Genomic DNA, 15,000 nt, shown 5'->3' with positions numbered 1-15,000 from the left:
CATTTTGCAAGAGTCTGTGTCGCCTTTTACCGCGGGCCATGCAACATACAACAACAGCAACAACAATATATGCAGATATTGTTGAGCTCACCGTTCTTGGTCTTTGCAACTGACAGATATGGATGTTGAATCTGAATAACACAGAGAATGTGGAATCTGTTGAAAACAAAGTCTCCTGTAGAATATGTTGAAAAGTGGGAAGCAGGAAGCATTCGAGAAATGTGGATACGATAAAGATGTGACTAAAGATTATTATTATTATTATTATTATTATTATTATTATTATTATTATTAATGATAATAATAATAATAATTATTTTTATTATTATTATTATTATTATTATTTATTATTATTATTATTATTATTATTAATGATAATGATAATAGTTATTATTATTATTATTATTATTATTATTATTATTATTATTATTAATGATAATAATAATAATTATTATTATTATTATTATTATTATTATTATTTTTATTATTATTATTATTATTATTATTATTATTATTATTATTATTATTATTATTATTATCATGTGTCGTTTCTTTTTTTCTGTTGGATTATGGGTGAGTTATAATTTTATTATTATCATTGTTACTTGCTAAGTAACCCTATTTGGAAAAGTAGGATGCTATAAGCACAGGGACCCCAGCAGAGAAAATAGCCCAGTGAGGAAAAGAAACAAAGAAAAATCAAATATTTTAAGTACAGTACTAACATTAAAATAAATACTTCCTCTAAAAACTATAAACACTTTAACAAGAGGGAGAGAAATAAGATAGAATAGTGTGCCCGAGTGTACTGAGATGTGAGTGAGCAGCTTAAAACAAGATAGAAGAACAATACTCGAATGAAAGGATTATATCATTTCTGTGTCCACGAGTCTTTTGAGTTGATTTTTTTATTTCCTGCTGGTACCCGGATTCTTGCTGGCAGCCTTATAATAATAATAATTAATAATAACATCATAATAACAATAATATAATATAATATTATTATTATTATTATTATTATTATTATTATTATTATTATTATTATTATTACTATCCAAGCTACAACCCTAGTTGGAAAAGCAAGATGCTATAAGCCCAGGTGCTCCAACAGGGAAAAATAGCCCAGTGAGGAAAGGAAATAAATAAATGAAGAGAACAAATTAACAATAAATCATTCTATAAAAAGTAACAACGTCAAAACAGACATGTCATATATAAACTATTAACAACATCAAAAACAAATATGTCATAAATAAACTATAAAAAGACTCATGTCCGCCTGGTCAACAAAAAAGCCTTTGCTCCAACTTTGAACTTTTGAAGTTCTACTGATTCAATAGTTGGTACTCGAATAAAATGCGCGTTCTTTTATGGCAAGATTGCCCTCAGTTGATTACTTTCTGGTTCGCTTCTGAAAATGTGTAAAACTAGAGATGAAAATATCATCTCTATGATGTAATTCCATCGTTAATATTCTGCAGATGCTCTCGTTCATTCAAATTTTTTATTTTACATGATTTTGATTGTGCAAATGTAAATTCTATTGAACAAATCTAAATATTGAACCTTCTGTCCCTTCACTGAGGGAAGATCGTGGATTCCATGAGTGGGGGGCCACGACTATAGGCCCACTATGGGTGGCCACGACTATAGGCCCACTGTGGGCGGCCACGACTACAGGCCCACTGTGGGCGGCCACGACTCAGGCCCACTGTGGGCGGCCACGACTCAGGCCCACTGTGAGCGGCCACGACTATGGGCGGCCACGACTATAGGCCCACTATGGGCGGCCACGACTATAGGCCCACTATGGGCGGCCACGACTACAGGCCCACTATGGGCGGCCACGACTATATGCCCACTATGGGCGGCCATGACTATAGGACTACTATGGGCGGCCACGACTATATGCCCACTATGGGCGGCCACGACTATAGACCCACTATGGGCGGCCATGACTATAGACCCACTATGGGCGGCCATGACTATAGGCCCACTATGGGCGGCCACGACTATAGACCCACTATGGGCGGCCATGACTATAGACCCACTATGGGCGGCCATGACTATAGGCCCACTATGGGCGGCCACGACTATAGGCCCACTATGGGCGGCCATGACTATAGGCCCACTATGGGCGGCCACGACTACAGGCCCACTATGGGCGGCCACGACTACAGGCCCACTATGGGCGGCCACGACTACAGGCCCACTATGGGCGGCCATGACTACAGGCCCACTATGGGCGGCCACGACTACAGGCCCACTATGGGCGGCCACGACTACAGGCCCACTATGGGCGGCCACGACTACAGGCCCACTATGGGCGGCCACGACTTTAGGCCCACTATGGGCGGCCACGACTAAAGGTCCACTATGGGCGGCCACGACTACAGGCCCACTATGGGCGGCCACGACTACAGGCCCACTATGGGCGGCCACGACTACAGGCCCACTATGGGCGGCCACGACTACAGGCCCACTATGGGCGGCCACGACTACAGGCCCACTATGGGCGGCCACGACTACAGGCCCACTATGGGCGGCCACGACTACAGGTCCACTATGGGCGGCCACGACTACAGGCCCACTATGGGCGGCCACGACTACAGGCCCACTATGGGCGGCCACGACTACAGGCCCACTATGGGCGGCCACGACTAGGCCCACTATGGGCGGCCACGACTACAGGCCCACTATGGGCGGCCACGACTACAGGCCCACTATGGGCGGCCACGACTACAGGCCCACTATGGGCGGCCACGACTACAGGCCCACTATGGGCGGCCACGACTACAGGCCCACTATGGGCGGCCACGACTACAGGCCCACTATGGGTGGCCACGACTATAGGCCCACTATGGGCGGCCACGACTACAGGCCCACTAGGGGCGGCCACGACTACAAGCCCACTATGGGTGGCCACGACTATAGGCCCACTATGGGTGGCCACGACTATAGGCCCACTATGGGCGGCCACGACTTTAGGCCCACTATGGGCGGCCACGACTATAGGTCCACTATGGGTGGCCACGACTATAGGCCCACTATGGGTGGCCACGACTACAGGCCCACTATGGGCGGCCACGACTACAGGCCCACTATGGGCGGCCACAACTACAGGCCCACTATGGGCGGCCACGACTACAGGCCCACTATGGGCGGCCACGACTACAGGCCCACTATGGGCGGCCACGACTACAGGCCCACTATGGGCGGCCACGACTATAGGTCCACTATGGGTGGCCACGACTACAGGCCCACTATGGGCGGCCACGACTACAGGCCCACTATGGGTGGCCACGACTACAGGCCCACTATGGGCGGCCACGACTACAGGCCCACTATGGGCGGCCACGACTACAGGCCCACTATGGGCGGCCACGACTACAGGCCCACTATGGGTGGCCACGACTACAGGCCCACTATGGGCGGCCACGACTACAGGCCCACTATGGGCGGCCACGACTACAGGCCCACTATGGGCGGCCACGACTATAGGTCCACTATGGGTGGCCACGACTACAGGCCCACTATGGGCGGCCACGACTACAGGCCCACTATGGGCGGCCACGACTATATGCCCACTATGGGCGGCCACGACTATGGGCGGCCACGACTATATGCTCACTATGGGCGGCCACGACTATGGGCGGCCACGACTATAGGCCCACTATGGGCGGCCACGACTACAGGCCCACTATGGGCGGCCACGACTACAGGCCCACTATGGGCGGCCACGACTATATGCCCACTATGGGCGGCCATGACTATAGGCCTACTATGGGCGGCCACGACTATATGCCCACTATGGGCGGCCACGACTATAGACCCACTATGGGCGGCCATGACTATAGACCCCACTATGGGCGGCCACGACTATAGGCCCACTATGGGCGGCCACGACTATAGGCCCACTATGGGCGGCCACGACTACGGGCCCACTATGGGCGGCCACGACTATAGGCCCACTAGGGGCGGCCACGACTACGGGCCCACTATGGGCGGCCACGACTACAGGCCCACTAGGGGCGGCCACGACTACGGGCCCACTATGGGCGGCCACGACTACAGGCCCACTAGGGGCGGCCACGACTACAGGCCCACTAGGGGCGGCCACGACTACAGGCCCACTAGGGGCGGCCACGACTACAGGCCCACTAGGGGCGGCCACGACTACAGGCCCACTAGGGGCGGCCACGACTACAGGCCCACTAGGGGCGGCCACGACTACAGGCCCACTAGGGGCGGCCACGACTACAGGCCCACTAGGGGCGGCCACGACTACAGGCCCACTAGGGGCGGCCACGACTACAGGCCCACTAGGGGCGGCCACGACTACAGGCCCACTAGGGGCGGCCACGACTACAGGCCCACTAGGGGCGGCCACGACTACAGGCCCACTAGGGGCGGCCACGACTACAGGCCCACTAGGGGCGGCCACGACTACAGGCCCACTAGGGGCGGCCACGACTACAGGCCCACTAGGGGCGGCCACGACTACAGGCCCACTAGGGGCGGCCACGACTACAGGCCCACTAGGGGCGGCCACGACTACAGGCCCACTAGGGGCGGCCACGACTACAGGCCCACTAGGGGCGGCCACGACTACAGGCCCACTAGGGGCGGCCACGACTACAGGCCCACTAGGGGCGGCCACGACTACAGGCCCACTAGGGGCGGCCACGACTACAGGCCCACTAGGGGCGGCCACGACTACAGGCCCACTAGGGGCGGCCACGACTACAGGCCCACTAGGGGCGGCCACGACTACAGGCCCACTAGGGGCGGCCACGACTACAGGCCCACTAGGGGCGGCCACGACTACAGGCCCACTAGGGGCGGCCACGACTACAGGCCCACTAGGGGCGGCCACGACTACAGGCCCACTAGGGGCGGCCACGACTACAGGCCCACTAGGGGCGGCCACGACTACAGGCCCACTAGGGGCGGCCACGACTACAGGCCCACTAGGGGCGGCCACGACTACAGGCCCACTAGGGGCGGCCACGACTACAGGCCCACTAGGGGCGGCCACGACTACAGGCCCACTAGGGGCGGCCACGACTACAGGCCCACTAGGGGCGGCCACGACTACAGGCCCACTAGGGGCGGCCACGACTACAGGCCCACTAGGGGCGGCCACGACTACAGGCCCACTAGGGGCGGCCACGACTACAGGCCCACTAGGGGCGGCCACGACTACAGGCCCACTAGGGGCGGCCACGACTACAGGCCCACTAGGGGCGGCCACGACTACAGGCCCACTAGGGGCGGCCACGACTACAGGCCCACTAGGGGCGGCCACGACTACAGGCCCACTAGGGGCGGCCACGACTACAGGCCCACTAGGGGCGGCCACGACTACAGGCCCACTAGGGGCGGCCACGACTACAGGCCCACTGTGGGCGGCCACGACTCAGGCCCACTGTGGGCGGCCACGACTCAGGCCCACTGTGAGCGGCCACGACTATGGGCGGCCACGACTATAGGCCCACTATGGGCGGCCACGACTATAGGCCCACTATGGGCGGCCATGACTACAGGCCCACTATGGGCGGCCACGACTATATGCCCACTATGGGCGGCCATGACTATAGGACTACTATGGGCGGCCACGACTATATGCCCACTATGGGCGGCCACGACTATAGACCCACTATGGGCGGCCATGACTATAGACCCACTATGGGCGGCCATGACTATAGGCCCACTATGGGCGGCCACGACTATAGACCCACTATGGGCGGCCATGACTATAGACCCACTATGGGCGGCCATGACTATAGGCCCACTATGGGCGGCCACGACTATAGGCCCACTATGGGCGGCCATGACTATAGGCCCACTATGGGCGGCCACGACTACAGGCCCACTATGGGCGGCCACGACTACAGGCCCACTATGGGCGGCCACGACTACAGGCCCACTATGGGCGGCCACGACTACAGGCCCACTATGGGCGGCCACGACTACAGGCCCACTATGGGCGGCCACGACTACAGGCCCACTATGGGCGGCCACGACTACAGGCCCACTATGGGCGGCCACGACTTTAGGCCCACTATGGGCGGCCACGACTAAAGGTCCACTATGGGCGGCCACGACTACAGGCCCACTATGGGCGGCCACGACTACAGGCCCACTATGGGCGGCCACGACTACAGGCCCACTATGGGCGGCCACGACTACAGGCCCACTATGGGCGGCCACGACTACAGGCCCACTATGGGCGGCCACGACTACAGGCCCACTATGGGCGGCCACGACTACAGGTCCACTATGGGCGGCCACGACTACAGGCCCACTATGGGCGGCCACGACTACAGGCCCACTATGGGCGGCCACGACTACAGGCCCACTATGGGCGGCCACGACTTTAGGCCCACTATGGGCGGCCACGACTACAGGCCCACTATGGGCGGCCACGACTACAGGCCCACTATGGGCGGCCACGACTACAGGCCCACTATGGGCGGCCACGACTACAGGCCCACTATGGGCGGCCACGACTACAGGCCCACTATGGGCGGCCACGACTACAGGCCCACTATGGGTGGCCACGACTATAGGCCCACTATGGGCGGCCACGACTACAGGCCCACTAGGGGCGGCCACGACTACAAGCCCACTATGGGTGGCCACGACTATAGGCCCACTATGGGTGGCCACGACTATAGGCCCACTATGGGCGGCCACGACTTTAGGCCCACTATGGGCGGCCACGACTATAGGTCCACTATGGGTGGCCACGACTATAGGCCCACTATGGGTGGCCACGACTACAGGCCCACTATGGGCGGCCACGACTACAGGCCCACTATGGGCGGCCACAACTACAGGCCCACTATGGGCGGCCACGACTACAGGCCCACTATGGGCGGCCACGACTACAGGCCCACTATGGGCGGCCACGACTACAGGCCCACTATGGGCGGCCACGACTATAGGTCCACTATGGGTGGCCACGACTACAGGCCCACTATGGGCGGCCACGACTACAGGCCCACTATGGGTGGCCACGACTACAGGCCCACTATGGGCGGCCACGACTACAGGCCCACTATGGGCGGCCACGACTACAGGCCCACTATGGGCGGCCACGACTACAGGCCCACTATGGGTGGCCACGACTACAGGCCCACTATGGGCGGCCACGACTACAGGCCCACTATGGGCGGCCACGACTACAGGCCCACTATGGGCGGCCACGACTATAGGTCCACTATGGGTGGCCACGACTACAGGCCCACTATGGGCGGCCACGACTACAGGCCCACTATGGGCGGCCACGACTATATGCCCACTATGGGCGGCCACGACTATGGGCGGCCACGACTATATGCTCACTATGGGCGGCCACGACTATGGGCGGCCACGACTATAGGCCCACTATGGGCGGCCACGACTACAGGCCCACTATGGGCGGCCACGACTACAGGCCCACTATGGGCGGCCACGACTATATGCCCACTATGGGCGGCCATGACTATAGGCCTACTATGGGCGGCCACGACTATATGCCCACTATGGGCGGCCACGACTATAGACCCACTATGGGCGGCCATGACTATAGACCCCACTATGGGCGGCCACGACTACAGGCCCACTAGGGGCGGCCACGACTACGGGCCCACTAGGGGCGGCCACGACTACGGGCCCACTAGGGGCGGCCACGACTACGGGCCCACTAGGGGCGGCCACGACTACGGGCCCACTATGGGCGGCCACGACTACAGGCCCACTAGGGGCGGCCACGACTACGGGCCCACTAGGGGCGGCCACGACTACGGGCCCACTAGGGGCGGCCACGACTACAGGCCCACTAGGGGCGGCCACGACTACAGGCCCACTAGGGGCGGCCACGACTACAGGCCCACTAGGGGCGGCCACGACTACAGGCCCACTAGGGGCGGCCACGACTACAGGCCCACTAGGGGCGGCCACGACTACAGGCCCACTAGGGGCGGCCACGACTACAGGCCCACTAGGGGCGGCCACGACTACAGGCCCACTAGGGGCGGCCACGACTACAGGCCCACTAGGGGCGGCCACGACTACAGGCCCACTAGGGGCGGCCACGACTACAGGCCCACTAGGGGCGGCCACGACTACAGGCCCACTAGGGGCGGCCACGACTACAGGCCCACTAGGGGCGGCCACGACTACAGGCCCACTAGGGGCGGCCACGACTACAGGCCCACTAGGGGCGGCCACGACTACAGGCCCACTAGGGGCGGCCACGACTACAGGCCCACTAGGGGCGGCCACGACTACAGGCCCACTAGGGGCGGCCACGACTACAGGCCCACTAGGGGCGGCCACGACTACAGGCCCACTAGGGGCGGCCACGACTACAGGCCCACTAGGGGCGGCCACGACTACAGGCCCACTAGGGGCGGCCACGACTACAGGCCCACTAGGGGCGGCCACGACTACAGGCCCACTAGGGGCGGCCACGACTACAGGCCCACTAGGGGCGGCCACGACTACAGGCCCACTAGGGGCGGCCACGACTACAGGCCCACTAGGGGCGGCCACGACTACAGGCCCACTAGGGGCGGCCACGACTACAGGCCCACTAGGGGCGGCCACGACTACAGGCCCACTAGGGGCGGCCACGACTACAGGCCCACTAGGGGCGGCCACGACTACAGGCCCACTAGGGGCGGCCACGACTACAGGCCCACTAGGGGCGGCCACGACTACAGGCCCACTAGGGGCGGCCACGACTACAGGCCCACTAGGGGCGGCCACGACTACAGGCCCACTAGGGGCGGCCACGACTACAGGCCCACTAGGGGCGGCCACGACTACAGGCCCACTAGGGGCGGCCACGACTACAGGCCCACTAGGGGCGGCCACGACTACAGGCCCACTAGGGGCGGCCACGACTACAGGCCCACTAGGGGCGGCCACGACTACAGGCCCACTAGGGGCGGCCACGACTACAGGCCCACTAGGGGCGGCCACGACTACAGGCCCACTAGGGGCGGCCACGACTACAGGCCCACTAGGGGCGGCCACGACTACAGGCCCACTAGGGGCGGCCACGACTACAGGCCCACTAGGGGCGGCCACGACTACAGGCCCACTAGGGGCGGCCACGACTACAGGCCCACTAGGGGCGGCCACGACTACAGGCCCACTAGGGGCGGCCACGACTACAGGCCCACTAGGGGCGGCCACGACTACAGGCCCACTAGGGGCGGCCACGACTACAGGCCCACTAGGGGCGGCCACGACTACAGGCCCACTAGGGGCGGCCACGACTACAGGCCCACTAGGGGCGGCCACGACTACAGGCCCACTAGGGGCGGCCACGACTACAGGCCCACTAGGGGCGGCCACGACTACAGGCCCACTAGGGGCGGCCACGACTACAGGCCCACTAGGGGCGGCCACGACTACAGGCCCACTAGGGGCGGCCACGACTACAGGCCCACTAGGGGCGGCCACGACTACAGGCCCACTAGGGGCGGCCACGACTACAGGCCCACTAGGGGCGGCCACGACTACAGGCCCACTAGGGGCGGCCACGACTACAGGCCCACTAGGGGCGGCCACGACTACAGGCCCACTAGGGGCGGCCACGACTACAGGCCCACTAGGGGCGGCCACGACTACAGGCCCACTAGGGGCGGCCACGACTACAGGCCCACTAGGGGCGGCCACGACTACAGGCCCACTAGGGGCGGCCACGACTACAGGCCCACTAGGGGCGGCCACGACTACAGGCCCACTAGGGGCGGCCACGACTACAGGCCCACTAGGGGCGGCCACGACTACAGGCCCACTAGGGGCGGCCACGACTACAGGCCCACTAGGGGCGGCCACGACTACAGGCCCACTAGGGGCGGCCACGACTACAGGCCCACTAGGGGCGGCCACGACTACAGGCCCACTAGGGGCGGCCACGACTACAGGCCCACTAGGGGCGGCCACGACTACAGGCCCACTAGGGGCGGCCACGACTACAGGCCCACTAGGGGCGGCCACGACTACAGGCCCACTAGGGGCGGCCACGACTACAGGCCCACTAGGGGCGGCCACGACTACAGGCCCACTAGGGGCGGCCACGACTACAGGCCCACTAGGGGCGGCCACGACTACAGGCCCACTAGGGGCGGCCACGACTACAGGCCCACTAGGGGCGGCCACGACTACAGGCCCACTAGGGGCGGCCACGACTACAGGCCCACTAGGGGCGGCCACGACTACAGGCCCACTAGGGGCGGCCACGACTACAGGCCCACTAGGGGCGGCCACGACTACAGGCCCACTAGGGGCGGCCACGACTACAGGCCCACTAGGGGCGGCCACGACTACAGGCCCACTAGGGGCGGCCACGACTACAGGCCCACTAGGGGCGGCCACGACTACAGGCCCACTAGGGGCGGCCACGACTACAGGCCCACTAGGGGCGGCCACGACTACAGGCCCACTAGGGGCGGCCACGACTACAGGCCCACTAGGGGCGGCCACGACTACAGGCCCACTAGGGGCGGCCACGACTACAGGCCCACTAGGGGCGGCCACGACTACAGGCCCACTAGGGGCGGCCACGACTACAGGCCCACTAGGGGCGGCCACGACTACAGGCCCACTATGGGCGGCCACGACTACAGGCCCACTATGGGCGGCCACGACTACAGGCCCACTAGGGGCGGCCACGACTACAGGCCCACTATGGGCGGCCACGACTACAGGCCCACTATGGGCGGCCACGACTACAGGCCCACTATGGGCGGCCACGACTATAGGCCCACTATGGGCAGCCATGACTATAGGCCATGACTATAGGCCTACTATGGGCGGCCACGACTACAGGCCCACTATGGGCGGCCACAACTACAGGCCCACTATGGGCGGCCACGACTATAGGCCCACTATGGGCAGCCATGACTATAGGCCTACTATGGGCGGCCACGACTACAGGCCCACTATGGGCGGCCACGACTACAGGCCCACTATGGGCGGCCACGACTACAGGCCCACTATGGGCGGCCACGACTATAGGCCCACTAAAATCGCGATGGTTTCCTTTTTATTATTATTATTATTATTATTATTAAATGCTAAGCTACAACCCTTGTTGGAAAAGCGGCATGCTATAAGCCCAGGGGCCCCAACAGGGAAAATAGCCCTGTGAGGAAAGGAAAAAAGGAAAAATAAAATATTTTAAGATTAGTAACATTAAAATAAATATTTCTTTTATAAGCTATAAAAACTTTAACAAAACAAGAGGAAGAGAAACTATTAAATGCTAAGCTACAACCCTAGTTGGAAAAGCGGCGTGCTATAAGCCCAGGGGCCCCAACAGGGAAAATAGCCCTGTGAGGAAAGGAAAAAAGGAAAAATAAAATATTTTAAGAATAGTAACATTAAAATAAATATTTCCTTTATAAGCAATGAAAACTTTCACAAAACAAGAGGAAGAGAAACTAGATAGAACAGTGAGCCCGAATGTACCCTCAAGCAAGAGAACTCTTTGAGAATATCGTTCTCATATAGTGGTCATGCGACGGCCTTTAGGTTTTGGGTTTCACGATTTGTTACTTTTGTTAATACTTGACACAGCCTATCGAGTTTTATCATTAATGATGAAATAGCTTTTAAGATAATTCCTTTCAGAAACTTGACCTTTTCGTCAAAGTTAGAGGACGATCATTAATTATTTTTATCAATACTTGAAATAGTCTCTCGAGTTCTTCTATTAATGTTGAAATGGCTTTATTATCGTTCTGCTCAGAATTTGACATTTAAGATAGATAAGAGACGAAATTGTCGTTGTCATCACTAAAAGGAAAAAAAAAGTGCATTTCTGATTAAGAATACCACTGAGTTGCCTGTACATACACCGAATAATCTGGCCTATTCTTTACCCATTCTTTTCTTCATAGACCTGGCAAGACTAGGATAGCAGAAAAATTCTTCTCCGCCCAAGGGGTTAACTACTGCACTGTAATTGTTCAGTGGCTACTTTCCCTTTGGTAAGGGTAGAAGAGATTCTTTAGCAAAGGAAAAAGACACTATAGAATCAAACCATTATTCTCTAGCGTTGGGTAGTGCCATAGCCACTGTCTTGGGTTAGAGTTTTCTTCCTTGGGGGTACAGTCTGGCATACTATTTCATGTTTCCATATTTCCTTTCCTAATTGGAATTACCAGTTATCTGTAGAATTAAATGATTCTGCTAGATATGATTGCAATTGGTATGGCTACTCTAAAAGTTCAAGTTATCTGTTACAACAAAATGTTCCGAAAATGGAGATAATGTTCTCGACCCATCACCAATAGTCAAGTGTTTATGGGCGAAATGTTTGTCTTGATTTCGATTAAGGCTGATAATGTTTATGTCCGATAAAATGAACGGTCACCTGGATTTATGTCCGATAAAATGAACGGTCACCTGGAGTTGATAAGAAACGGCTGCATTTGTTGCTATTGTTTATATATATATATATATATATATATATATATATATATATATATATATATATATATATATATACATATATATACATATATATATATATATATATATATATATATATATATATATATATATATATATATATATATATATATATATATATATATATAAATACATATATATATATATAGATATATATATATACATATATATATAGATATATATATATATATATATATATATATATATATATATATATATATATATATATATATATATATATGAAAGGATCATTTTCCTCGAAAATGCGATTTGATAATTCTTGGAAATTTAGGTCGATTTTATTTCAGTTCTCTATCTCTCTCTCTCTCTCTCTCTCTCTCTCTCTCTCTCTCTCTCTCTCTCTCTCTCTCTCTCTCTCTCTCTCTCCCTTTTTTTTTTGCTACTAAACAAAAATCAGCAAATTATTTCTATGAAATATCTCTTGTTATCATAAGTTTTCATGTTAATAGTTTTAATGAAGTCTTTCAAGATCTTTGAAACTTTTAGAATATGAAATAATATTAGATAATGTCAAGTTGCTTTTCGTGACCTAATTAGCTTGTTAACCTGATTTTGCTCTTGTTAACCTGATTAGATATTTTGCACTTGTTAACCTGATTAGATATTTTGGACTTGTTAACCTGATTAGATATTTTGCACTTGTTAACCTGACTAGATATTTTGCACTTGTTAACCTGATTAGATATTTTGGACTTGTTGACACTTGTTGACCTGATAAGATATTTTGCACTTTTTAACCTAACTAGATATTTTGCACTTGTTGACCTGATTAGAAATTTTGTACTTTTTAACCTGACTAGATATTTTGCACTTGTTAACCTGATTAGATATTTTGCACTTGTTAACCTGACTAGATATTTTGGACTTTTTAACCTGACTAAATATTTTGGACTTGTTGACCTGATTAGATATTTTGCACTTGTTGACCTGATTAGATATTTTGGACTTGTTAACCTGATTAGATATTTTGGACCTGTTGACCTGATTAGATATTTTGCACTTGTTAACCTGACTAAATATTTTGGACTTGTTGACCTGATTAGATATTTTGCACTTGTTGACCTGATTAAATATTTTGCACTTGTTAACCTGATTAGATATTTTGCACTTGTTAACCTGACTAGATATTTTGGTCTTGATAACCTGATTAGATATTTTGGACTTGTTAACCTGATTAGATGTTTTGCACTTGTTAACCTGACTAGATATTTTGGACTCGTTAACCTGATTAGATATTTTGGACCTGTTGACCTGATTAGATATTTTGCACTTGTTAACCTGACTAGATAATTTGCACTCGTTAACCTGATTAGATATTTTGGACTTGTTAACCTGATTAGATATTTTGCACTTGTTAACCTGACTAGATATTTTGGACTTGTTGACCTGATTAGATATTTTGCACTTGTTGACCTGACTAGATATTTTGCACTTGTTAACCTGATTAGATATTTTGCACTTGTTGACTTGATTAGATATTTTGCACTTGTTAACCTGACTAGATATTATGCACTTGTTGACTTGATTAGATATTTTGCACTTGTTGACCTGATTAGATATTTTGCACTTGTTAACCTGATTAGATATTTTGCCCTTGTTGACCTGACTAGATATTTTGCCCTTGTTAACCTGATTAGATATATTGGACCTGTTGAACTGATTAGATATTTTGCACTTGTTAACCTGACTAGATATTTTGCACTGTTGACCTGATTAGATAGTTTGGACCTGTTGACCTGATTAGATAGTTTGCACTTGTTAACCTGACTAGATATTTTGCACTTGTTGACCTGATTAGATATTTTGGACCTGTTGACCTGATTAGATATTTTGCACTTGTTAACCTGACTAGATATTTTGCACTGTTGACCTGATTAGATAGTTTGGACCTGTTGACCTGATTAGATAGTTTGCACTTGTTGACCTGACTAGATATTTTGCACCTGTTATATACTCAATTTTTTTTTAACGAGGTAAATTTGCACTGACTCGCCGCGGTGCCCCTTTAACTCGGAAAAGTTTCCTGATAACTAATTGGTTGGACGAAATAATTCTAACCAATCAGCTAGTAGGAAACGTTTCCTAGCTAAAAGGGCACCGCTGCGAGTCAGTGCAAATCGAGTATAGTCATTCTTGTCTACCTGTTCTTTATTCGACACCTTGCCTTTGCTGATCAATCAAACGTCTTATGTGTATCGACACCTAAAAGTGTTGTCATGCAACTCCAGTGTCCCTTTTAGCCGTGAATGAAATTGACACAGCCAATCTGTTTTATTACCTACAGCTCAAGATTGCATGTGATATAGGTATGATTATTGGTTATCTTATTTCTTATGCCATGCAACTAGGTTGGGCTTTCTTATCTAGATTTGAAATTACTCTGTGCTCACATAGCTACGTTTAATATTGTCGAATAAAGCTTGGAATTGTCTGAGATTATTTCCAATATGACGTGTAACATATCAAATATTTATTTTAATCACATCTTCAACGATGGGTTTC

General features: G+C 53.4%; 3 protein-coding genes across 3 annotated transcripts in view; all 3 read right to left on the bottom strand.

Moving 5' to 3' along the window:
* Window positions 1-1,728: 1,728 nt before the first annotated feature.
* LOC137639528 (uncharacterized) lies at window positions 1,729-2,118 on the bottom strand. Its single transcript, XM_068371798.1, has one exon. The coding sequence runs from the start codon at window positions 2,116-2,118 to the stop codon at window positions 1,729-1,731; it is 390 nt and encodes a 129-aa protein (XP_068227899.1).
* Window positions 2,119-5,445: 3,327 nt separating this feature from the next.
* On the bottom strand, window positions 5,446-5,835 carry LOC137639523 (uncharacterized). The gene has a single exon (XM_068371793.1). It carries the CDS (start codon window positions 5,833-5,835, stop codon window positions 5,446-5,448), a length of 390 nt encoding a protein of 129 aa, XP_068227894.1.
* A 7,401-nt stretch (window positions 5,836-13,236) lies between these two features.
* Window positions 13,237-15,000, bottom strand: part of LOC137639519 (homeobox-like protein HDP1) — a 6,948-nt gene continuing 5,184 nt past the window's right edge. The window contains exon 2 of the mRNA XM_068371790.1: window positions 13,237-14,127. Coding sequence (XP_068227891.1) covers window positions 13,237-14,127 — 891 coding nt within the window. The remainder of the gene's footprint in view (window positions 14,128-15,000) is intronic.

Source organism: Palaemon carinicauda, chromosome 1 (assembly GCF_036898095.1).
Source record: "Palaemon carinicauda isolate YSFRI2023 chromosome 1, ASM3689809v2, whole genome shotgun sequence".
Lineage (NCBI taxonomy): Eukaryota > Metazoa > Arthropoda > Malacostraca > Decapoda > Palaemonidae > Palaemon > Palaemon carinicauda.
Note: the sequence above shows the minus strand (reverse complement) of the source record. Positions and strands in the feature narration are given on the sequence as shown.